At 39.9% G+C, this 27,063-nt stretch overlaps 1 protein-coding gene across 2 annotated transcripts in view; it reads left to right on the forward strand.

The window, feature by feature from the left end:
* Nucleotides 1-3,513: 3,513 nt before the first annotated feature.
* The window catches only part of BRINP3 (BMP/retinoic acid inducible neural specific 3), a gene marked incomplete at its 3' end in the record, with an annotated part of 206,172 nt that continues 182,622 nt past the window's right edge, over nucleotides 3,514-27,063 (forward strand). The window contains exons 1-2 of one of the 2 annotated variants that reach the window (XM_082766539.1): nucleotides 3,514-3,665; nucleotides 19,704-19,989. In XM_082766539.1, the coding sequence (XP_082622665.1) occupies nucleotides 19,754-19,989 (236 nt within the window). In that variant the 5' untranslated portion in view covers nucleotides 3,514-3,665; nucleotides 19,704-19,753. Of the gene's footprint in view, nucleotides 3,666-19,703; nucleotides 19,990-27,063 lie in introns of those variants that run through there. The other variant, XM_082766540.1, reaches the window with a different exon arrangement.

Consider the following 27,063-nt stretch of genomic DNA (forward strand, 5'->3'; position numbering starts at 1 on the left):
GCGCCATCCTGGCTTGGATCAGGAACAGTGTAGCCAGCATTGATTTTTCCCCTGTACTCTGCTCTGCTGAGGCTGCACCATGAGTACTGTGTTCAGCTTTGGGTCCCTCACTACAACAAGGCCTTGGAATGTGTCCAGAGAATGGCTATGAAGCTGATGAAGAGCCTGGAACACAAGTCCTGTGAGGAGCAGCTGAGAACTGGGGTTGTTTAGTTGAGAAGAGGAGGCTCAGGGGAGACTTTATTGCTCTCTGCAACTACCTGAAAGGAAGGTGTGGGCAGCTGGGGGTCGGCCTCTTCTCGCAGATAACTAGCTTTAGGACTAGAGGGAACGGCCCCAAGTTGTGCCAGGGGAGGTTGGAAATGAGGAGACATTTCTTCTCAGAAAGGGCCGTCCGGCATTGGAACAGGTTGCACAGGGAGGTGGTGGAGTCACCATCCCTGGGGGTGTTTAAGGAAAGGTTGGACTTGGTGCTAAGGGACATAGTTTAGTGGGTGACATTGGTAGCAGGGTGATGGTTGGACCAGATAATCTTGGAGGTGTTTTCCAACCTTAACGATTCTATGATTCTGCAAACCGGCATCATTGGAAGATCTATGTCATTACCCCAAGGCAACATTTTTTTAACTTTTAGGTATTCAGCAAATGTGCACAAATGAATAATATCAAAAATCCTCATTATATTTAAAGCAGAAAAATGGCCAGAAGAAGTGATATGAATTGAGGAACCAAAGTTTCATTACTCTTGATTAAAGAAGTTATCAGGAGGGAAATGGAAACGTGAAATACGTATCAGGCAGTTTCTACTGCACTCTAGATAAATGAAGAATGAACCTAACTATTAAGGGTCTGAGCCAATCTGTAATTAAGTTAATTTTCTCTTTTTTGGTGGTGTCAGTCAGACTCGAAATTCTTCTTGCTTGACTTAGACAATCTTTGGTGTGAAATGACTGAAAAACAAGTTCAGCCTATGACATCATTTGGGCTAGCATGAAACCTAAAAAGAAGAAGAGAAAAACATTAGCATAGCAGAAAATCTGTTTATACATACATATGTATATATCATATACACACATAAACATATAAAGGTCCACCAGATCTTAAAAGCATTTACAGCAACAAACACTGTTATGAAGACATCGTTGCCTACGCACAACCTGGCATTGTTGATCTATCCCATTCACACTCTGTGTCTCTTTGTCTTGTGTTTTCTCTGGGATTTCATCAATTTTAGAAAATGAACAGTAGTCTTATTGAGTATTTTGAATCCCAAAGTCTATTTGATAGTCATTGCAGACTTGATGTGCAGCAGTCTTTGTTAAGAAACACTGATCTTTACATAAACAGACTGACCTTTTTAACTGGTATTTTGTCAGGAGGGGCTGAAGGAAGGAGGGGGTGAGAAGAGGGAGAGGGAGCCTGTACTACTTGTTGATGTAGGAGAAAGCGTATTTCAAGGCAAAGGGGAAAGATGGTATGCCTTTCGTTTTTATAACTGCGTCACACATATGCCTACATATTTAACAGCTACTACACCTGGAATGGACACTATATTTTTTTTCTTCATTAAGAGTAACATCCTTCCTCTACTTCTTTTCTTCCCCCATAAGAAAAAAAAAAGAAAAAAAAAAAAAAAAGCACACAACACCACCACCAACAAAAAGCAGGCTAAATCATTACTAAAAACAAATTACTTTATGATTTTTTTACTATAAAAATGACTTAAAAATGCTGACAGGAGCAAAGCAAGGTGATGCAAATGGGCTTCTTCAATTGCTCAAAAAAGATTGTGGAAGCAAAAAACTGCCTGATTGACATATATACGGACACTTCACCATAGTGCTCAGTGAGATGACTGAGAGAAGACAAAAACCTTTTTGATCAAAAAGGTCAACAGAGATGATGTGTCTTGTGAAGAGCATATGTAGCACAATGAACAAGAGCTGATGTTATACTGGCAACCACCCCATTTTGTCCAATGTATACATCACATGGTGTATATGATCACTTACTGATCCTGGAAAGCATGTAAACATGTTGTAAACATGGCCAAGTTACCTTACTCTCATGTAAAGATGCCAAAACTTCTTGTTGAGCTGCAGCCCATTCCCTGTCAGTGGCTAGCTCTCAGTTTATTAATAATAAGCTCTCAGGCTAACTATGCCTATGGAATTATGTGTTTACTTGCCATGAACATGCATGTCTGGTTACAGTCATATATCTAAGAGTGGGACAGAACAGGAGGGGTGGAGGATGGGAAGAAAGATCAAGCTCCACAAATGCTGTCGCTGGCTCCCCTCCCACACACACACCTTGAAATTCAGCACACACTCTGGAGCCACTGTGCAAGCAAAAGGGAGCCAATCCAGCTCGTGATTTCCATACAGAGAGCCAAGAAGCGCAGGGAAGGGGAGGAGGAAGGGGGGAACGCTGCGTTTAGACAGGGCAAGGAGGGGGGCACGGATGCTCCGCGGGAACATTCCCCCTGCGCTTCCCCAGCCCTACCGTCCACCGCCGGTGCCCTCCCTGCAAGAGGGTTCCCCGTGCAGGAGCCGCCGCCTGCCGCCCTTCCCCGCCGGGGATGCTGAGCGGGCCCCAGCCACTGCGGCCACGATGGGGCCGCCGCAGCCGGACGGGCAGCCAGGCGCCGGGGAAAGGCAGCTCCAGGGGTGGCGGGAAAACGTCTGCGCAAAGAAAAAAAAAACAACAACAAACAAACAAACAAACAAACAAAAAAACCCACGCACAACCAATACCCAAAACAAAGGGATCTGAAACAAAGGCTTCTCCGCGGGCAGCGGAGATGCTCAAGGCAGGGGTCCTCTTACCCGGTCGATACCGCCGCTGTCGCTCGCTGGGTTGCGGCTGCAGGAAGACGATGGCCGGCTGCCCGTCCCGGCCGTGCCGCTCTCTCGTGTTCCGAGGCCCGGCGGCGAGCCCGGTGCCCCCTGCCCCGCGCCTCTCCGCGTCCCACCGCGCAGGGCTCTCCGCGGCTGCCCCTCCCCGCGCTATCCCTGTCTCCCTCCCTTCCACCTCCCTCTTCCCTCCCGGGGGCGATCAGAGGATCCTGGCTCCGGCGCGGGGACCCCTCCTGGTGTCCCCACCCCAGCGCCCCAGCCCGCCCCTCTGCCGCAGACAGCGGGACGAGCGCGCCTGCGAGTCACCTGCTGCTCGGTGCAGGCTTGTCTTTGCTCGGCCCGGGTCGGCAAAACCCCTCTCGTCCTGCCCACTATTCAGATCCCCCGGTTTCCTTAAGGATCACCACCACCATCATCAACAACAAAAACAGCAGCAAAACACAAAACAAGAAGCGCGCACACACACACACACACACACACACACACACACACACACACACACAAGGCAACACCAAATCGTATCCCCTCCTCTTGCTATTTGGATTTCCTTCCGTCCCCCTCCCCCTGCAGTTTCTTTGGGTCTTGTGCCTCTCCCCCACACAGACACAGACAGACACACACACACACAGGCACGCACGGTGTGAATGGTTTTACTTGCCGCTGTGCCACAAGGAGCTGCTGATGGTTTCCAAAGTCCCACCACCACGCAAATCCCTCCTTTAGCTTGAAGCTGAAGATCATGGACTGTATGTTTGGATTCGGGGTGCATTTTTCTCACAGCTGCTTCGCTTCCTGAAATTTCACCCGGTGAGTAGGTTTTATTTCACATTCAGATTGCTCGTCTCCACCAAACAGACCCTTTAAAAAAAAAAACAAAAAAAAAAAAAGGAAAGGGAAGGAAAAAGGAAAGGAAAGGAAAGGAAAGGAAAGGAAAGGAAAGGAAAGGAAAGGAAAGGAAAGGAAAGGAAAGGAAAGGAAAGGAAAGGAAAGGAAAGGAAAAGGAAAAAGGAACCTTACAATTGTCTCGTCTTGCTTCTCAATCTTTCAATAGCTTGCTTCTCTCCACTTTCTGAGCTCGAAGAAATCCTGAAGCAACAGCCCTATTTGCCCACTCCATTCCACACATTAGTCACAGCTCTCAGCACTAAGTTGCAATCTGCACCGCAGTCTCACATGCACCGTCCTTACCATTCCACTGCTTATTCATCACGTTTTATTAATATTTTCATCAGACACTCTAGCTGCTACATTCTCTGGTTTAACCCATTGCAGACACAGTGACTCACAGGGCTGTTGGAAGGGCCCGGTGTTTCTCTTCGTGTGGGAAGACAGACAGAAATCGCCAGTGGTTACGGGGTTGTGTGTGGAAAGGAGTGGCTGGAGGTCTGCGTGGGGAAATAATGTGGAAAAGTCCATCACTCATACTGATCCCCGAAGAAGCTTGGATTGGACTGGGGGCAGGGAATTGTGCCCCAGATGGGGCTGGAGGGGAAGAGAAGGGATTTTCCAGACCTGTGTCCTGCCGTTTCTGCTCAAAGGGAACAGCTCTGGAAGGGAGGCCGGGCTCACCAGGGGAGCGGAGCGCTGCTGCAGCGCGCTTCTGCCGTGCTGGTGCTTGCCCCCACTGTGCACTCTTGCTGTTGTTCTGAATCCCACTGCACGTCCTGGTTGTATTTTTTACTGTTTTAGGGAATATTTATAATTTTGCTCGCCTAGGGTAAGAACGAGGCATCACCTTCACAAAACATATGCACACACATATATATATATATACACAAACACATATATATATGCATATATATATATACCTGCCGTGTTCCAAAGTGAAGACTGTCTTTTGAATCATGTAGGCACTTCTTTACTTTGACAGAAAAATACAGAAGAGGACCAAGGGAAATAAATTGTTTTTGTTAAAAAAAAAAAAAAAAAAAAAAAAGATCGAGCACCTTTAGAGTGCTATTTCTGGCTAATGCTTCCAACATTTTAGCGTCTCTAATTAGCGGCAGAGATCCACCCACGTTCAATAGCAGAAGGTAGGGAGGGAACGTTACTTCTCACGGGGAGGTATTGACTGAGCTCCATCTAAATCTGTCATTTAGTGTGCGGGATAAGCGTGTGTGTGTGTGTGCAGTCATGTCTCCAAAGCAGTACGTGCATAGATCATGAGAAAGGTGCTCAAGGCTTGCAAGCAGGTAGAGGTGCCAGTGAGAAACACACGAGATCTGAATTTATTGCCTGGTGGCAAGCAGAGAACCGAAAAAATCAATGCCCTCTTCTATATCGTGCTCCCGAGAGTGCTCTGCCCGCCCCACTCCCCTCCCCCACCCCCTACCGCCGCCTCCAAATTTCTGGTTAATGTCGGGAAAGGGGGAGTGAAAAAAAGAGCCCTTCAAGCGTGGGATCCAAAATTCATCCTTCCTCCAGCTCCTCTCTTCTCCCAGCAGCTGGACACCCCACCGCCTCCCCCGCCCCCGGCTATTTCCCTCCTTACAGACAAGGGTCTTTCTCCCGGAGACTGTCCTCCAGCAGATTTTCTTTGTACCGGCATTGCCGACCTGGCGTCCTCTCCCCCTCCCGCCCCCCCTGCTGTACACACCGCTTCCTGCCTCGGCCCTCTTAGCACGGGACGGGGTAATGAACCAAATCCCAGCCGTTTCTCCCGAATTGCCTGCCTCTGACGCTGCTGCTACGGGGATTCTCCCGCACCAGGCTCCTCAGGAAAGTTTCTGTTCATTCAGACCCCTTTCCCTTCCCAAGTAGAGGATTACCTAGGTAAGTGTGTTTCAAAATCTCTACCTGAAATTTCACCCTATTTTTTTTTTTTTTAAGCGTAAAAAAAAAGTCCTGGGGGGTTAACTCACTGCGGGAATAACTCATCTGTTGTTGAGCATCACCCTGCCTTGCTAGTTAAATGATAGTGCTCTGCAGAAGAGATTTATGTGCCCATCAGCAGAATATTTCCCGGGTTTCAGAGCAATCTGTATTTTCTCTATGCCGACGAGGGTGGGAGATGGTAGGACAGGATGAGGGCAGCGGAAGGGTTTAGATCACAGTCATGGTGATGGATGGCAGCGGTGCCTGGGCAGTAAAACTGACACAGGTTGGACATGTTGGTGTTTCTATACTCAACAGACAGGGAGGGGGGGCACCGAAACATTTCCATACAAACATCAAATAAATCAACGTAATTAATGTAGTCTTAATAGGCGATTGTAACCAGCGAGCGTGAGACACGTTGAATACAGAAGATTCCCATTAGCCTTTATGGTTCATTTCTAGCGTCCAGCACTCCCAGACCAGAGGATACCCTCTACTCACATAGGGCTGTATGACTCAGAAAAAATAAGAATGCCAGGGAGCAGCCTGGCAATTTTTTGCTTTGGTTTGGTTGGTTCGTTTGCTTTTTGTACAAAGGAGTGGCAGCGTGTAAATACCTCCCAATCCTCACACCCCAGTCCTGGGGGAATGCCTTCTGCCCACAGCCTTCTGCCCTTCTTTTAGGTGTCCAGCCTCTCTGCTTGTTTGTGGCTGGCTTCACTGTCAAGGATTACCATTCTCTCCTCTGTCACCTTCAAACTCCCTGAAGCTATGTGGCTTTGGGAATCTGTTTTGATTAGGAGCTGATTTTCCATTCTCAAATATTGTTGGTGGCAGGCTGACCCCCAGGGAGGGGGCTCAGGTGGAGGAAACACCTTTAGAGATGCATGCCTGGACCTAACCCTGAGTCGTGGTTCCTATAAGTTGTGCCTGTCCCTGGGGGTGAGACGCTGTGGGCAGGGCAGGCGGGGGCAGCCGGAGGGGCTCCCGCAGCCCGCTGGCAGTGCTGGCCTTCCACTGACTCCCCGCTGGAGAGGGCGGCTTGCTGCTTCACCGCCTCACCTGGTCCTAAGCAGGGGAAGGAAGAACTGAGCACTTAGGGGACTGGGTGTCTGTGCTGCTTCAGCCCTGAGGCTACCCACTGTCCCTGCAGACTTACCAAGACTGCTTGTGACAGGGGGCCAGAGGGACCTGACTGGGAAGGGTTAATCAGGGGTTGCAGGGTGCTCCAAGCATGAGTCCTGAGTGCTCCTCATAGATGCAGTAGCCAATCCTAGGCAACAGAAGCATGAACTATATGTAGCATGGTGTGAAAAGCAAGGTAAAGAAAATAGGGTGTACACCATCACTGCATATCAGAAGGCAGGAGACCTGATTTTGGGGGGCTACGATTCCTGTGCTACTTAGAGATCATCACGCATTTAAAAAGGTAAGGACTTCGTTACCAGAGATCTGTATTGTGACTGACTCCCAAATCCAAATGTATCTTCTGCATACCTTTCTTTAAGTGTTAAATCATGCAGTGCAGAGAGTGGGAAGAAGTAGAATATGGCATGATTTACCATTTGAATTTTTTTTTTTTTGAAAGAATACATTATTTTCAAGTGGTAATGATTTCTTTTAGAGATTAAGGACGTGTATGCATGTGAAGTGAAGTAAATTCACGACTGGAAGAAAAATGTAATGCATGTGATAAGTGAAGAATATTCTGTTACAGCATCAAAATCAGTCATAGATCCACATGAAATGAAGGCCAATGTGAGTCAGACCTGATTTACAAAATATATATATATATATATATTGAATAATTCAGAGAGATTGAATATTGAATAATGAATAATTCTGACAAGCAAATTTGACAGAAGAAGCAAAAATAACGTATTTGCTCACATCTAACATTACTTAAATATGCCATCTCAAAAGAATGCTCTAAAAAGAATAAATGAAGTCAAAACCTCAAAGACTGTTTATTTTCAAAGACAGGTAACTCCGACACATTAAGTATACAAATAGAGGTAAAGCTAGAGTGGTCCTACTTACATTTACAAGATATAAGAAATAGCTTCAGAGATAACTTCAGAATCCATTTAGATATCAGAGTTTTCAGGCTGCTGTCAGTGCCCAACTCCAGCAGTACAAGGGGTTTCTCATTTTAAATATGTGCTCTATCAGCTTTACTGGAAGACCTAGCTTAGAGAAAAGAGTCATTTGATGTATATCTCTTCTTCTTTCTGTATCTAAGCCTAGCAAGAGCTGTAGTCTTATACACTGTTGCTGTGCTAATTATCAGAGTTCCATGAAGAAATTACCTACAGTTTCTTGCCTTCAACCATTTTTTTTTCTCTCTAAATCATGTACATAATTTAAGTGAGAAAGAAAAAAAAACAAAATCTGTTATATTTTCAGTAAGCTGATCAACCTCCAGTGAGAACTAACCTTCCCAACAGATGCTGAGTTCACTAGAGGAGCTGTTTGGGGTGCTTTTTCATGAAATGCTGAAACCCTGTGAGTGAAAGCGTTAACTAGGAGACATGAAAACAAGCAGCTGAATGTTTTACAGATCTTGCTGCAGAAGGCAGCATTTGTTCAACAAACCAGCAAAACAACTTGAAGATCTTAAAGTGATGTAATCTCTCTGTCTCATCGTTTCCCATTTTTTCTACTACAGTCTGAATGGTATTGTGAAGAATCAATTACAGGAGCCTACTCATTGTTTACTCCAATGTGTGTCTGAAAAGTTATTTCTTTAGTCACGTAGATTGCAGTGATTTCACTCCTCTCAATCCCATGTGGAAATAATTTTTAATGGGACTAAAATAGCTTTATTTCATTTTTCATTTTTTTTTTTTTTTTTTACCAGCAAGCTTGCTTCTTCAGTGGTTTTTGAAAATCTAAATGGAGAAATGGGACATCAAATAATTTTTACCTAAGTTTTTGCTTAGGAGAAAAAGGGAGTGGTGGAGTGGTGGTTGATACTTTCTGGAAACCTTACATGTTTTATAGGTGTTATGTGTAGCTCTTTGTTACTCCTCCCAAAGGTTCATCTCTCCTTCTCAAAGTCAGAAGGAGAGATGAACCTTTGTTTTCTGTCCTGAAATACTAGTAATCTTGTTTGGGAGTGAAATCACAAGAAAGACATTTTGGCAAAAAGAGCCAAAATACTCTTTCAGGTAGGTTGCATTAATAAAACTTGTCTTGATAGACTGCTGCAGGCAGTAACTTAAGTTAGTAATTTCAGAAGTTACCTTACTCTTCGTATTCTCATCCTAACATGCAAACAAGTGTGAGTGATATTTTTTTTCTTTGTTTTTTAAATTGCAACCACATTTTTCTTGTGGCATTGTTTTCCTATTGTTCAATATGTCTGCTGTTCAATGAGGGCCTGATCTTGTACTATTAAAGTAGATCAAAGCATGGTCATTAACTTCACTGAAAGAAAGATCAATTTCCAAGATAATAAATTGCAACCAAAATTAACTTCAGTTTTTGAAAAAAATGCAAGCACCATGAAGTTAAATACTGTATACAGAGCTATATAAGACTTTGCATATCGTGATTCAAATATTATTAAAACAATAAAGAATTGAAGGATTTTTAATATGATCTTATGCTGCTTTACATCTTAGTATTATTATATCTTCATTGATAAATAAACATTATATATATAATGAAGAACATTAAGAGAGCTCCATTTTCTGAAATGCCTCACTGAACTGCAGGCATTCAGTACCTTGTGACTCAAGTCATCATGCTACTGAAACTATTATGTGGTTATTTTTGTTTCCAGACTCTGAAATTAATTGCTTTTATGTATTATAATAAGTGTAAATGCATAAAGATAGTTTTTATATACATATGCACAGGTGTATATAAACATGTATAATTTATACCATACATATGTATCCATTCATTTATCCACACATATGGTATGTATAATTGCTCCTTTGCCCTGGGTCACACCATGCGGTTAAGCAGTCTTTTTCCCACCTTCCATTTAAAGTCTCCATTTATTCTATGTGCCACAAGATAACAGGCTGACAAGAGGAAACAAGGACATTCTCTGCCACGTCAAAGCTTTAATATTTAATGAGCCTTTCACAAATGCCACAAATCTTGTTCCACCTTCAAAAGAAGATTGACCAGGCATTATATGCTATTAGCTAAGTTAATATTATTAAACAGTAGAAGTTTCTCTAATAATGAGGTGTGATTTCAAGGCTTGTTTTTCAGATACCTTTATAGTAGCAGTCACATTAATGATGATTAGATAATTCTGCTCATTTGCAGTAAAACTTTCACTGCCACATCTACCAGCACGATTAATGAAATAGTGACTTTTTGGATATTTATTATACGTTACAAATAAAGGACTTAAATCTGGGGATTCAGATCACTACTCTAGACTTTTAATCTCATATTATTACTACTGAGAACTGTGGAGAGATCATTTAGCTCTTTCAGTATTTTGCATAAAAATACTGAATAAATACAAAGGATTTATAGCCATTGGAAATAACAAAAAGACCTGGTTAACTGACTGTGGATGACCACTCCAAGTCAAATGGGATTATTAAAATCCATTATAAACCAGTCTTTCCTTCGTTCCTTCCTTCCTTCCTAGAACATTTTCTCAGTCCTTCTAGAGAAAAAGAGAAGAAAAGAGAAGAGAAGAGAAGAGAAGAGAAGAGAAGAGAAGAGAAGAGAAGAGAAGAGAAGAGAAGAAAAGAAAAGAAAAGAAAAGAAAAGAAAAGAAAAGAAAAGAAAAGAAAAGAAAAGAAAAGAAAAGAAAAGGAAAGAGACTGTAATAAAGACATCCTACATTCCTCCTATCTAGAGGACTTCACTGATGTGTAATCTCTAATAAGAAACATAGTCAATGTCTCCTGTTCTTCACTGAAAAGATACTAACTGAAAGTTTAAAGCTTTTCAGTATTAGCTTAGAATCTTTCTGCTATCTCAGAATGTGTTTTTCTATCAGCTGAAAAAAGAAATAGTGATAATTTTGTGCTACCATGGTTTTAGTTTATCACATAGCTAAATTAAAACAGTTGAGAGATTGTAATCTGTGATGGGAATCTAAAACCCAGACTTTCTCTCCTTGTATAATGATGTTCTTGAGAGGCATCTTTTAATAGACATACTTATTCTTTTTCCTAATTTTGTAATTTCTTCTAAATTTGTCAAAAAAATGTCAAAGAATATATTTTTTTTCTAGATAAAATTAATGAATCACAATCATGCTTAGGAACAAGACCTAAGAGAAAGCTTCAATGATACATTTGTATGAGATAGCAAGCTGCCCAGTATATGACATAATTATTACTTTTACAACCAAGTCTTGTGTATTATCCATCCTGAGATGCAATTAAGTCCAGAATGACTTGCTGAAGCTTGAATCTTTGTTCAGTCAGCCATAAAGTCCCTACTCTTACTATAAAAAATTAATAGCTATAACATGAACATTTAAGAGGATCTGGCTATTTCCCATATACTAGTTATAGGCTTAAAATGATGAGGCAAAGGGACTTATGCAAAGTCATGCAACAGTTTATGGTAGGATCAGACATGGAACTATGGTTTATTGAATCCTTTATGAGTCCTGTGTAGGCAGTAGGCAGTGTGCACAACAGGTAACATTTTTTTTATTCCCTGATAGGGCAGTCGTGGTATAAGTCTATTTTTTTCTGATAGGATAAATGGGCTGAAACCTGGAAATCTGAAAGGAGATGAAACCGTCCATTTACAACAACTGCAAATCAGCTCCACCGTCTGTGAAATCATCTGTAAAATATGGAGCACTGTTGTCTGAAAGACATGATAGAAGACATTATTATTCTATTAGATATCAACACTAAGAAACAAAGTACAAAAAATTGTCAATTCCTATTGAAATGTATCCAGAAATGCAGTTAAAGAAAAATGTCATGCTTTTAGATCTTTATGGAGATTATTTCTAGCTATTGGTCTAAACTATAACGACTCATTTTCACATGAAAAAATAAAATCAAGAGGAGTATAAGTTTTTAATCAGATATCACTTTTCTAAAATTACAGGGCAATATTCCACTACTTGAACTAAAGCACCTAAACTGATAAATTCATTTTTAGAAATCCCAAACCCATGATTTTTATTATGAAAATTTGAAACAGGAACAGGGTTATGGATTTGGTTAGATATTGTCTGATGGACTGGAAATATATGAAACTAGGCTGTCAACTGAATGTTGTATATACGCCCTTGCTAAATTCAATCAAATATTTGTCTCTCTTGCTAAAATCAGAGAAGAGCTTCATTCCATAATTTTTGTTACTTCCTCATTTTATAAACAATGCTAAAGCTTCAACAGCTTTAAAAAAAACTTTTGTTTTGTCTGGCCCTTCCCTTCCCTTCCCTTCCCTTCCCTTCCCTTCCCTTCCCTTCCCTTCCCTTCCCTTCCCTTCCCTTCCCTTCCCTTCCCTTCCCTTCCCTTCCCTTCCCTTCCCTTCCCTTCCCTTCCCTTCCCTTCCCTTCCCTTCCCTTCCCGCCCTGCCTCAGAGGGAGAATTCAACATCACTTTGCACCAAGCAGTCTCCATTCCCTCTAATGTGAATTTTATTCAACTCAACAAACTGTTGATGAACAAAATTTCCTCTCACCCCATCTTTTAGCCTAATGAGTCCTTTTGCAATCAACAATTAGTTTTATTAGGGTTAGTCCTCAGACTTGAAAGGAAACCTTAGTTTGCAGGCTGATATTTATCTACTTCCTTCCATTTTAGAAAGCATACTAAAGACCTACTTAATCACCATTAAAATACACCCAACAAGATGTACGTGACACTGAACATTTTAGGTTAAACATTAAGTTTTAAAAATTGCAATTAATTGGAACACAAGTTTCTAAATATTTATTTTCTGTTAGGATTTTCTGTGAACATGAATACTCCAGGGTGCAAAATGGTGTCATAGCAATACACATCAGTATGTACCTGAGGAAATACTGTACCAGAAACTCTTCCTGTCCTTTTCCTGTAGAACAGATTCCAAACTTTTTCAAAGAGATCTTGTGTTGTTTCCATTCTTACCTTTTTCATACCATCAGATATTAAGATAATGTTTTGGGAGAATGCTTAGAGTAACTTATCGGATAGAGATGTGACAAGACTGAATTATCATGTACAATACTACATGTAAATATTTTTTGTACATGGGACAGTCCACACACATTCATGATCTTGGAAACATAAAGGAAAACATAATTTTTATGGATATAGTAATTCAGCCTGGAGTAGGTTTAAAGCTCTCAAAGGAGCAGGTTTTACTGTGTCTTCATGGCACCCTGGGTGTCTGATACCTAGGGGTCAAGCAGGATCCTGCTTAGATGTCTCAGGATTTAACATCTTTGTAGCTCTTTGTGTGACTGATGGATTTCATCTTCCCAAGGACATGGGCAGTAACTCTCATCTAAAGATGAGGAGCTGAGATACCATGAAGAGTGGGTAAATTTCTCTCTGTTTTATAACCTACACAATTCATGTGTTTGAGGCATCCAGATGCCTCACATTCTTTCATAAATCATGCACTGTGCTGCATCTTTACATGGTAGAGAAGAGCTGCTCCTCCTGGTTTGTGACCACAGAAAAAAGGCTAAAGAGCCAGAGTCTGCATCTAAGCAAGGAGCCAAGCCACAACCCAGGCAGATGCAGACCTCAGTGGTGGCATGGCCCCATGGCCATGCTGGAGAGCAGTGCAAGGCTGATGGTCACAGGGGTCTGTCAGTGGCCTGATGACTTTCATGCATGGATAGGTGCAGCTAGTTCTGAGGTCCAGCTGGAAGCCCAAGTAATGTTGCAGGGACCAGGGCAGGAGCAGGCAAACCAGCATCACCCAGGCAGGGACTGAAGACCCAGGAATCCCAAGAGGTTGCTGGAGGCCCCAGGTGAAGCCAGTCAGGGCCACTGAAGCCCATTCATGCACTCAGGGCCCTGTCAGCTGACTTCTCCACAGCATGCTCATGAGAGGAGCAGACTCTTGTTAAGGTAGAAAACTTGAAATTGCAGTTTGGGGATGTTGGCCTCTTTTGTCAGCTAAAACATGTAAAGACTAGTTTGCACAGAAGGATGAACTTAGATTAACAGATTGAAAAAACACTTGAGGGAATTTAGACATTATGATCGGACAGCAAATGTAAAATGAGGTCTGTTACAAATATCAGGCATTAAAACAATTACCTCAGCATACCTGACAGCTAATGCATACTACTTGAAGGACTAAAGAGACTGGCACTAGATGTACAGAGATATAATAAAAAGCACATCCATTTAAGGACTCACAGACATTTGCAGGGGTGAAATCCTGCTCATATAGAGCAAACACCAAGGCACTTTCCATTGGTTATAGCTGAAACCATGCAACCCTTGACATTCAAAACATGTTCCAAACTGAGCCGATGATGGCTGCAGAAGTCAGGATGATAAAAACTCATCTTTTTGTGGTTGTGCTTTAATTTTGCTCCTCTTCTCTGATGGCAGGGGTATAAAACAAATAGTAGGATTTGTATTGGGCTTACATGGCAGGGTTTTGATAGATAACCCCCCACAACACCCTTCCCTCCCCCTCCCGCCCCCCCCCCCCAAAAAAAAAAAAAAAGGAGGGTGGGAAGTGGGGTCAGAAGTCCCATTTGTTCTTTGTTTCAGCTTTTGGGGACATAGTTACTGGGGTCTAGTCCTTGTCACATACAGAAGAGAGAAGAAAAATGAAATACAGCAGTGGATGAAGCTCTGCTTGAGCAAAGAAGATGAGTTGTTAAAAGGGTGCATGCAGTCAAAACAAACAGCAGGATCTGATATGAGCATCCCACTTATTTTTAAGCCCAGAAATATTAAATTCACCTAAAGATGTTACGTATAGAATTATTTTATCCTTTCAGATATGCCAACATATCTGCTTTTGAGTCTTCATTGAAGAACAACAGAGAGCAAGCTGATTCAAATCCCCTTACTGAAAATCCTCTGTTGACAAATATGTACTTCTTGCATAATGGCACCAGCTATATCTTGAAGCTCCTGTGTATCTCGTGACAGGCATCCTTCAATTTCCCAGACTCTGCTCTGTTGTATCTTGTACTTCCAAACTTACATCCTGCCTTTGTTGTTACTGTGTCAGCCTTTTAGTGGTTCATGTGTCCTTTTGCTATTCAGAAAGTTTAGCTTGGGAGATTTTATTCTATGGATTTGAATATGTCTGTTTGAAGAACAAAATCCATGTGATGGCTGAGAGTAGAGCATAGCACAAGGGACATGCACTTTAACTCTCTGCTTTTTCCTCGTTCTCTTTAGCCCATATTGATTCCAGCTTTTTTCTTCCATGGCACATCATCAGCTTCACGACTGTTTCATTTACACTGGACTGTATGAGAATTTTGAGAACAGGTTCAACTCATTCATTTAACATTGTTGACATGCCAAAAGTTGAGGACAACATGATCATCTCTCATCCTCTCACTTCAGATAAGGAAGTGGAAGCACAGGGACATGAAGTAGTGAATCTAGAGTGTTCTCGCAAATAAGAGGAATCTCTGAGACTCAGAGATTTGTTATTTTTAAAGGGAAATGTATTTATCAGTTATTATTTTGGTTTGTTCAAAGAAAATTAAGTATTGTTTTCTGAGTTCTGCATTTCTCAGACTTGCAAAGTAAAGTGAAATATTGTAAAAAAACAACACCCCCCATGTTATTAAAATTGTCCATTTAATGTAGAGTTATTTTATTAGGATGCTTGAGAACTGCAGGTTAAAACGTGGCCCCCCAAAAGCCACTGATGACTACTGTCAACTTTACTCACTCCTTATTAGCTATACAGTTACTCCACTGATGACCCACTTGACCGTGATCTACTTAGGAGATATATCTCTACTTTTAGCATGTCTGTTTTATACACATTTCTTATCTCTTACAAAAACAAAGAAAAGAAAAGAAAACAGTGAGTTTTATGCAGTGAGGATACCACACTTCCATTTTAGGAAGATTTTAAACTTCCTGGCTTTTTTTTTTTTTTTTTCTTGAACATAGCTGTCCATGTATCTGGTTTGCCCCATATTATTCTGTATATCTTAGTGTGCATGATTTATCAATTAATGTTCTTTACACAAGAGGCCTCAACTCTATATATACTCAACTATATATAATTTTTAACTCAACTATATATAATTTTTAATATTTAAAAAAATATTTCCCTGAAAAAAAGACAAATTTGCTGGATTTTACCCTAAAGTACATAACAAAAAGATTACAGACTTCTTGTTGTCTTGCTCAAAGCTGAATTTGTGAAATTTGTCCCAGCGGTCATGTTTGTTTTACACTTGCCAGTACTATATTTTCAGCTGATGTAAATGCACAGATTTTACCAGTCTACTGCACCCTTTACATTTTTGTGAAAGCTAAGGCTTTGCTATGGCATTTCCAGAAATCAAATTCATGACTCATTCCATGAGTAAAATTCATTCTGCATCAACGCCAGTGAGGACAATAGATTTCCAACAGATTTCTAAAGAAGAATTTAGCCCATTATGCTTCTCAAACTCAATGTAACCTCAGAATTTAGAAGAGGAAAGGCTGAAGACTTATTAGCATTTGCAAGTGGTAACTGGGTGAAAACCTGGGGATAGCAGAATGTAATTTTGCTGTGCACCTATACCTGATAATTATCCTGTAAGTTAGCACTTTAAAGAGGTAGCATGTTGATAAGCCAGTTTTGTCTGAAGTGTCTTCTTTACAGAGTGTCTTCTCTCCTTTAAAATACACCAGCTCAGTTACTTAACAGGTGTTCATTTATTTTTCAGTTCTCACATCCCACTCTGAAAACAGCAGGTGCTCTACCACAAATTTAATTCAGATTGTTCCTCCCTGGAATTCTGTGCTGGCTGTTCTAACTACAACCTTTGTATGCCTGTAACAGTCTTTGAAATTTGTTTTTTAATGTATTTGCATTTATTAGAGAATTTGAGTATTTAAAACCTTGAAATATTTTTTCACAGTGTAACCTTAGGAAAATTCCTTAGGCTGGGATTTTCTAAATTATCTTTTAATAGGAAATACATATTTAAATATTTTTGCCAGCTTACAAAATTCTTGGTCTTTTCATGCTTCAGTTCCTTATTTGTTAATCTGAGGTAAAAGCTACCTCAGTAAAGGATATTATGGGAATTAATGATATATTATATTATTGATATATTAATTGATAATTATAATAATGATATATATATTAAAGGATATTATGGGAATTAATGATATACAGATTGTTTTTGCAGTGACTGGACAGTATATACAAGTGGATAAGTATCATAAATGTACACATTGTTTTCCACTCCCTAAAGATTAGCTGTATATTTACACGTTTTTGCAAAATATTTTCATATTTTTAAAACCAAGAGTTTATTTTCTTCTGCAACTGCACAGGTTCTCTGAAGTTGTTTTGCCCTGTAACTACATAGTTTCTCTAAAGATGTTTTGCCAGTGGTAAATTTATGACATGCCCTGAGGTGTAACCTTAAGGATAGTATAGTGCAAGGCACTTCAATATCCCTTCTCCAAGTGTGTATTTGGTCTGCATGTAGAAAGATGATACATATACAAAGCAATTCATTTTCTAGTCTTACTATTAACATTTTAAATACAAAAGGGGCTCAGTTAGTCATCATTACAGTTTAATGCTCTGAAACACTTCGGTGTTAGTAAGTACTCAAAAGAGTAAATACCTATTTCTTAATTTAAACCATTATATATATATTTTTTCCAATAGAAAATATAATTTAAGAATCACAGGAAATTATGTCTTATCTTGCAATTTTATAACAGTATTAGATGTAAAAATTAAAATTATCATCATACCCTTTATAACCTCGCATAATGTAAAGAAATTATGCCCAGGATCTTCCTAATCTGTTAAGAAGATGAGGGAGGGAGGTGAGTTTGCTGTGCAATATATTTCTTCCTGATTATAGGAATGTATTGGTGGGAAGGAGAGGGAGAGTAGTGTTTGTGCATTTTAACTCTTGTGATGCAAAAACTCATCTGGCCTGTCTGGAAGAGACTAACTTCTTCATTCATACTGAGATAATTCTTACCTGGAAATGGCACCTGAATAATTACAATGGCTTCTATGGGCCAGGAGAGTAAACGATTTCCTGTTTTGCTTCAGATCTATGCATGCATGTTCATCAATCTCATAAAGTTTACACAGCAGTGTAATCTCACGTACATGAACTTCAATCTGCAAAAGAAAAGAACACTGATCTAGGGATAAGACTAAAACTTCATATAGTATACACAGATCTGATGATTGCTTGTAAATGATTGCATGTAAATGATTGCTTGAAAATATAAATAAAAATTTGAGAGTTCTTTGCTGCAATATCCTGGAATCTCATTTCAAAAAGATGTATAAAATTAATGCAGTCTGTGTTTTGTGATCATAAACAACCATGATTTCAACTCGGTGCTTTGGCTCAGCATGAAATAGATGACTAGTCTTTTTTTTTAGTGAGGTTACTTACACATTTAATGGTTGCATGATAGGTCCAAATCATGTTACATTTATGTCTAGGAAGACAATAAACCTTCTCTGGTTGTAATGACAATTATTCCATTCTCAGGATGCAAATTCCTGTTGATTCATATGAATTTCTATTCTTTTCTGGAGGCAGTTAACATCTTGCAGCAGATATGCTTATAACCTATACTGAACACTCTTTAGAATATTAATGTCTAGAAAATATGAGAGGAGTGTATTTATTCAGCTACATCATTTCCATTATAATGACTGAACAGTAAAGACTGCGTAGTTGCAGGATGGTTCTATTGGAAGCAGGCTTCGTTTGGGATACACTTGCAAATTAAATTACTGATGGAAAAAAAAATGTTCCTGACAAGTAAAAAAAAAATAAATCATAGCAAGTGTAATGTAAAAGTGTAATAATAAGTGCTGTTTTATTTGACTGTGAATTAGAAATTGTTTTTCATGAACATGTTCACATTGTTTCGTCAACTAGAAATATGAAGGCCCTCACATTAACATATTTTGATTAATTCTGTGCAGTTTTACCTAATACTGAAAATTAGAACTGAATGTTTCTATATATTTCAGTATTTCTGAGAACGTCTTGCTCTTGAATAGATGTTTTCACAAAATCTGAACAGGATACCAAATCATTATTCCAGTTCACAGTTACGGGACTGAGGTATAGAAGGAAACTGGCTTGTCTTCACTGAATTCCTAAATGATGCTATGATTGATTCTTGGTTTTTAACTGGACAACCAAACAATTCTTTATGTTCAATTTAAATAGTGTTGATCTATTCAATTGGAGTGAATTGGACTGCAAGTCAAGTGCTGCTATTAGGGATACTTAAAACTGTGGCACCTGGAGCCTGAATAGTTCATTGAACTCATCACTCTCTCTGGCTCCAGAACTATTGAACGGCATAGTCGCTCTCTGTCCAGTTATGCTAGTTTGAACAGAATAACTTGAGTCTATTAACTAAGTTTGTAGTGAAGGCATGCCATTAAGTGACTCTTCCAAGGCCAAAAAAAAAAAAAAAAAAAAAAAAAGAGAAAGCAGGCTGTGTCTTCTGGATCTCACCTGTTTTCTGTCCAGTAGATGAATTGAGACCTTATTTATAGACATTTTTGAATGCTTTTGTACTGATGCTAACAGGCAATCATTCTTCTGTTGTATATTCTTCATTATTGATCATCATTATTTGGGGAAAAAAAAAAAAAGAAAGAAAAAACAATCCCTCCCCTGAAAATTTGTTAAGATTTCCCTTTGACAGTGAACATTATACTGATGATGTTAATGAAGACATTAGTTTCAAAGCATTTGAAGTATTGAAACACTCCACTGTTAACTAGCCTAGTGGGGTTTATGCTAATGTAAAATGTAATAAAGTAGAGGCCACTATCTCTTTACGCTGAAAGAAAGGAAACTTGTTTCTACTTCCAAGGGATGCCTAGTGTGTGCTTATCTAATTGACTGTGTATTTTGTCTAGGTGTTGAGGGAAAGCTAAGAGAATGAAGGCTCTAAGTCCCCAGTGGAAGCATGATATGGCGATGCAGTGCTGGTGCTGAATTGTTCTCTCTGATGGCTCTATGGGAGTGGATAGCACTGAGTCTTCATTGCTGGGTTTTAGCGGTTGCTGCTGTTTCGGATCAGCATGCCACAAGCCCCTTCGACTGGCTCCTCTCTGATAAGGGACCCTTCCATCGCTCACAGGAATACACAGATTTTGTGGACAGAAGTCGACAGGGATTTAGCACAAGATACAAGATTTACAGGTATGAAGCAAAGGGAAAGCAATTACAGAAATAACATCCTTAGAAGCTGTAAATTATCCACAAGGGTTTCCTTAAATGAAAGTTTTACATGTCCGTAGACACAAAAATCATATATGCAAGTCCATATATGCACTGCACGCTATGGAAATGCTTGCTTGTATTGTTTCTATTCTGTTTAAAGAAATTTTGCTAATTGATAATATTGCTTTTGAAAGCATTGTTTACTACCTATCTCTAGTCTGAGAGCCTAGTGACATACTCAAAAATGTTCTAAGGTATTCAATCACATTTTCTGGGGTTACTATGGGACACCCTTGTTTGTGAAGAAAGATCCAGTTTAATTGCTTTCAGTGCTGCTCATCAAGACGTGAACTGATACTTTACAAAAGAAATTGTGGCTTCAAAGATACAGCTGGCAAAGCATAGGCTTCACTGTACAAATAAGGGCATTTCAAAAGTAACTCAAAAGATTTTACATTAGTTTATTCCCATGTTTAGAGAAGTAGCTTTCTTAACCCTGAGGGACTGAGGTCTGAGTCCCTGTTAATTTTAATGGAAGTTCATAGAATCATTAAGGTTGGAAAAGACCTCCCAAGATTATCACCCTACCAGCAATATCACTCACTAAACCATGTCCCTAAGCACCACATCCAACCTTTCCTTAAACACCCCCAGGGATGGTGACTCCACCACCTCCCTGTGCAACCTGTTCCAATGCCGGACGGCCCTTTCTGAGAAGATATTTCCAGTCTGAACCTCCCCTGTTGCAACTTGAGGCCATTTCCTCTAGTCCTAAAGCTAGTTATCTGCGAGAAGAGGCCAACCCCCAGCTGCCCACACCTTCCTTTCAGGTAGTTGCAGAGAGCAATAAGGTCTCCACTGAGCCTCCTCTTCTCCAGACTAAACAACCCCAGTTCCCTCAGCTGCTCCTCACAGGACTTGTGTCCCAGGCCCTTCACCAGCTTCGTAGCCCTTCTCTGGACATTCTCCAGGGCCTCGATGTCCTTCCTGTACTGAGGGGCCCAAAGCTGAACACAGTACTCAGGGTGCGGCCTCACCAGAGCAGAGTACAGGGAGATGATCACCTCCCCGGCCCTGCTGGCTGCACTGTTCCTGGTCCAAGCCAGGATGGCGTTGGCTTTCTTGGCCACCTGGGCACACTGCCAGCTCATGTTCAGGCAAGCATCAATCAGCAACCCCAGATCCTTTTCCTCTGCACAGCTTTCCAGCCACTCTGCCCCAAGCCTGTAGCACTGCATGGGGTTGTTGTGACCAAAGTGCATGACACAGTACTTAGCCATGTTGAACCTCATCCCATTACCTTCTGCCTATCGACCGATCCTGTCCAGGACCCTCTGCAGGGCCTTCCTACCCTCTGGCAGATGGACACTTCCCCATAACTTGGTGTCATCTGCAGACTTACTGAGGGTGCACTCAATTCCCTCATCCAAATCATCAAGAAAGTTATTAAAGTGTTTGTTCCAACAGAAACCTCAGCAGCAGACCAGCTGAGGAAAAAAGGGAAAAACAGGGGAAGACTTCAGAAGAATAGATCTGCTTGAGAATTTGTACCTGGCTATAGAATCACTTTCATTATATATTTGTAACCTGTCAGTTTTCAGTCTTTAGAGGCGACACTGGTGAAATATCTTCTTAATCATTCGCAAGAGGTTTAACTCAGTAACACCTAATAGGTTTATAATGGACCTGGAATGAAAAAGAGAGTTCAGTTTAATGGTCGTGAGTCAATGACAAATGAAAAGAAGGGAAGAAATGAGAAAACATGAGAGAATAAGGACTGAAAAAACAAATCTATAAGCAGAGAGACTTATTGTTATAGATTGTTCCCAGAAGCAGAGATAGTGGTGGCAGTGGTGTAATGTAGGACAAATTGTTAACTTCTCTAATAATTCTCTAGCCTATAAACACAGACCATTTTGGCATAGAACAACACATACTGATTAGATTTAAAACAACGAAACAGTCTGTGTAAAGTTTATACCTACTTTAAATTATTATTCCCTGGTGGTATATATTTCTTTAGAAGGAAAGAGTGATACATGCCTACATGCATATGCCATTCTTTATTTCAATGCCCAGTGCCCTGTTACAAATCTGCTGGTCTCAGTATATAAAGCTTTTATTTTTAAGGAACTTGCTTTATTTTTCTTTCCTAAATACATGCAGTAGAGGGCACTCTGTTGCAGGTCAATTTTGTAGTGGGTTCTTCTTTGATATTATAGAGAAATTAAACACACTTTGAAAAGAAAGTGTGATTTGGAAATATGCTCTATGAAGCGGCTTGTCTGAACAGAACAGCATTGTCCTATATTTATTGCATTTTAAAAGCTAGCTGTCAGGGCCAATAATGTAAAGTGAATAATGCAGAGACTGAGATAACATATTTTATTCCTATTATTCTATATTAGTCAACACTGAACAAAAATTATCTTGCTAAAAACATGAAAGATGGAATAGTATTTCATTTCAGCTCTTTCAATCAGGTCCTCAAGATTTTTTCTTTTCTGAGACATCATTACAGAATCATTGTTAGGTTTTCTAGATCTGTAATCATGTCTCTAATATTTCTGCATAGGTTTTAATTGACTTTAATTTACTCAAACCCAAAGAGAGTGTCGTTTGTATTTATTCCTGTCCTCTGCTTATTCTCTTCAACAAATGATCTGGAAAGAGGCACAAGCTACCAGAATAAATAGAAAACTGTCTTTTAAATTATTATTATTATTATTATTATTTTAAATTTAGTTCTCCCAGTACAAATCTAACTGCAAAGTTCCCATATAAAATATGGTCCCATTAGCAAGTAGTGCAGAACATGGTGACCTTACTACAAACCACACATCATAAATTTAATTCCTGTTGCTTGTCTATAAGCTTTCTCAGGCTAAAGTATCTTGAGTCTAATTGGACTGTTCATTGCCTCACCTATCTTTTATCTAATGAAAATGATCCCACTGGGACACAGTCCTGATTAAAATGGAGAGGTAAGAAAGGAGAAGAAAGAGGGGGAAACACAGAACCTAGGCCTGTATTGACTTATCTGAATCATACGGCCAAGAAAAAAAGGTGCCACTCCAAACAGTGATGACAGGAGGGCCTCCTTTCCCTTTTCTCTTCTTTTCACCCCTGAGAGCCCATATCTGCCACACCAGTACTGTCATTTGTATGGCAGGAGACAGACTATTTTTAAGGTTTGGTTTCACCTACATGTATATAGTAATTGCTTTCCAAAATGTTTGGCAATCTTTTTTTTTTTTTTTTTTTTTTTTTTTTTTTTTCACTTGCATTGTATAATCGGCTTGCAGTTCAAACAGATGGAGTCCAGCTTCAAGACTAAAACACTTAAGAAAATACATCAATATATGGACTCTATGCTAGCATTTCTGTTTTCCTCCTGTTTGTATGCCAGTGAGTCAAAAAAAACATTGCTTTGTATTAGCACTATAAACAACTGCTCATCTGACCATGAATTTGTTATAAATTGTGTAGATAATGTCAAAGGTTGGTACTGAGAAAATGTACCTATTAATTGAGCCCAATTTCTTATGGGAGGTCTTAATTTAAGCATATGAAACACAAAGAAATAAAATTACACTTTGCCTTATCTAGCTTTCTGTACATAAAACAACTATTTGAGAAAAACAACTGATGCATAAATTATGGGATAGTAGCAGTAGAAAAATCTACTCTCACCCATATTTTAATCTATATACTAAAGGTCAGTTATATCCACAGGCAAACAAGCTGATCCTGTAGAATGCCTAGCTCCTCAAGGAACTTTCAGTGTTACAGGATAGAGATGGAAGAAACAAAATATACATGTTTTAAACTAATATACAATGTTTTAAACAAGGGTTTGCAGAACACTAATTAATTGCAACTGACGTCACCATTGTTGTTATAAGTTGGGGAAGGTGGACTCTTTATGGTGAATCTGTGGTGGAGTAATATTTCTATACTTTTTCATAGGAAATATCCTCCTGCAGGAAATTTAATTGTTGCAGTTTCTGATGGCATTTATTGCCAATAATCTATGAAGAGAAATGTCAGGGAAACATCTGCTTGCCTGCTGAAAACTGCTAAATTGGTGGGAATGCTGTGTCTATGGAAGGTGTCTATTTCATGGAAGGTAGCTTGTGTTGTTAATAACAGCAAGTATTTCAGCAAGGGAACCTGATTTTATAACTTATTTAATACACAATAGGAATCCTGTGCTGCTTATGTAAATCAGCTACATGGACAAAGGAATTTAAATGAAAATAAAACAAGAAAAGATGTTACCAGGATGGAAAGAGTGATTGTGAAATTATGCAAAGAATATATATCATATCAGAAAAGGTAATTTCTATGAACATATGGAAACATTTATGCTATCAAATAAGGTTCTGAGGAAATTTCCTCAGGGATATTCTTTAGTTTTGTTCAAGTAAAATGATTTAAAATCTGAAACATATTTGAAAAATCAGGGAAAAAAAAAAGCGTAGCTTTTTCTTTCAAGTCTGAAAGCTTTGGAACATTTGGAAAAAAAAGAAAAAAAAAAGAGAGAGCTGGAAGAGGATACAATTACTGGCAATATACATAGCATACAGTGATATGAACTATTTCAACAAAAAGCTGTCACAATGCCAAATTGATATAAACTGGCTACAAATAAGTCTAGGCTGGCTATTTAAAAAAGGCTTCTAACCTTCAGAATAAAATCGTTCTGGGAGAAATTACGTTGCAAAACCTTAAAATCCTAGAAATTGGGGAAAAGTGATAAGATGTTGCTTATGATAGCGGACTATGTTTTAGTAAGTATAGAGGTAAGTGTTCCTAACAAGTGTAGAATACTCTTCAGGAGTATTCTGCAAAAGGAGAAGAAATTGTCTCTTAAAGTACTAAGTAGCTCTGTGCAGAATGATATTTACATGTATGTGGTTTGAGAAGTGTTCCCTCAGAAGTTGTTTTAAAAAGGCTTGTGTTCCTGAACAACTCAAAATGATTACAAAGTAATGCTATCAAACTAAAGTTCATTTTGTATTAAGGCATATTGATTTCCTCTCATACGTTCTGAATACTTTGGCAGTTGAACCTATAGGGTAAAGTGAAAAAGACTGAAGACTATTTGAACACTCATTAGTATGGTTTATCACTTGTATGGGAAGTTAAGTGGGATCAACATTGAAGTTAGTTTAATTTTACCCACCTATCAACATATTCTAGCCTACAACTATCACTGAATCACAGAATCATATAGGTTGGAAGAGAAGTCCAAGATCACCTAGTCCAACCTCTGACCTAACACTAACAAGTCCTCCACTAAACCATATCACTAAACTCTACATCTAAACGTGTTTTAAAGACCTCCAGGGATGGTGACTCCACCACTTCCCTGGGCAGCCCATTCCAACGCCTCACAACCCTCTCAGTAAAGAAGTTTTTCCTAATATCCAACCTAAAACACCCCTGGTGCAACATTAGCCCATTCCCCCTTGTTCCGTCACGAGGCACGTGGGAGAATAGACCAACCCCCACCTCTCTACAGCCTCCTTTAATGTACTTATAAAGAGCAATAAGGTTGTCCCTGAGCCTCCTTTTCTCCAGGCTGAACAAACCCAGCTCCCTCAGCCACTCCTCATAGGACTTGTTCTCCAGACCCCTCACCAGCTTCGTCACCCTTCTCTGGACTCTTCTGAGCACCTCGATGTCCTTCTTGTAGCAAGGGGCCCAAAACTGAACACAGTACTCGAGGTGCGGCCTCACCAGAGCCGAGTACAGGGGGACAATCACTTCCCTAGCCCTGCAGGCCACACTGCTTCTTATACAAGTCAGGATGCTGTTGGCCTTCGTGGCCACCTGAGCACACTGCTGGCTCATATTCAGCCAACTATCCACCAACTATCCCAGGTCCTTCTCTACCAGGAAGATTTCCAACCACTCATCTCCCAGCCTATAGCTCTGCTTGGGGTTGTTGTGCCCCAGGTGCAGGACCCGGCACTTGGCCTTGTTGAACTTCATACAGTTGACCTCAGCCCATCAGTCCAGCCTATCCAGATCCTCCTGCAGAGCCTTCCTACCCTCAAGCAGATTGACACATGCACCTAACTTGGTGTTGTCTGCAAACTTACTGAGGGTGCACTCGATCCCCTCATCCAGATTATTGATAAAGATATTAAATCAACAAATTTCTTCACAGTTATATGCCTTCGACATACAGCATTATTTAAAAAAAGGCAGATTCAGTTGTGTGTGTGCACAACAGCATGCCCTGATTTGCTCTTCATTTTATAGTCTGGAATGATATTTCCTTGTGCTCTGCCCAAGGCTGCTTTCAACTGATAATTTAGGAATTTTGGGGCATTGAGAGGAACTAGTAAATGTCTTCAGTAATTTCTTACAATACAAATGTTTAATAAAATGGAGGACTGAAAAGAGATAGCTTCTGCCATCCCTTAAAAAAAAAAATAAGGAAACAATGGTGTGGCATTTCTTGGTGATGTTATTTCATGTATGTATTTGATCATACTCTAGAAGCCATTATCATTGATATTTTTTGGAAGGGACCATTTGATACTGGAAGCATCAGAGGTATTGTCTTTTTTAAATAAGACTGTTTCTTTGGAAACTGTATGGGAACTCATGTATTAGCCGTGCACCTCAGTTTTCTTAACATACAAAACCCACAATGGATGAGAGACGTAGTTACAGAGGAATAGAAGAGGATTTTTTTTATTTTTATTGTTTTTGAAGTGGGGGGTAAATTAGTACAGCAGAAGTTGAGTAAAGAAATGGTCTGTAGTCAGAAACCTCTGACTTTATCAGGTGACAGTGTGAGGTAGCTTTCAGTGGGAAGCTTAGCAAATTGGTCAGCCATTGCTTTCAACTCTTCAGAGCCCTTGCTTCCTTGGGCATTCAGTTGCATGCAGTGTCACTGCTGGGCAGCTGAGAACTAGGATTGTAAAAGTATGAAAGAGAAAACAAATTTATCTTCCACAACTGCCCTATCAGTAGGAAATAAATAGCAGAAACAGTTCTATCTGCCTATTCCAGAAGTTCACTGTATCAGTAAAT

The sequence above is a fragment of the Aythya marila genome (genome assembly GCF_965140915.1).
Source record: "Aythya marila genome assembly, chromosome: 8".
NCBI classification, from domain to species: domain Eukaryota; kingdom Metazoa; phylum Chordata; class Aves; order Anseriformes; family Anatidae; genus Aythya; species Aythya marila.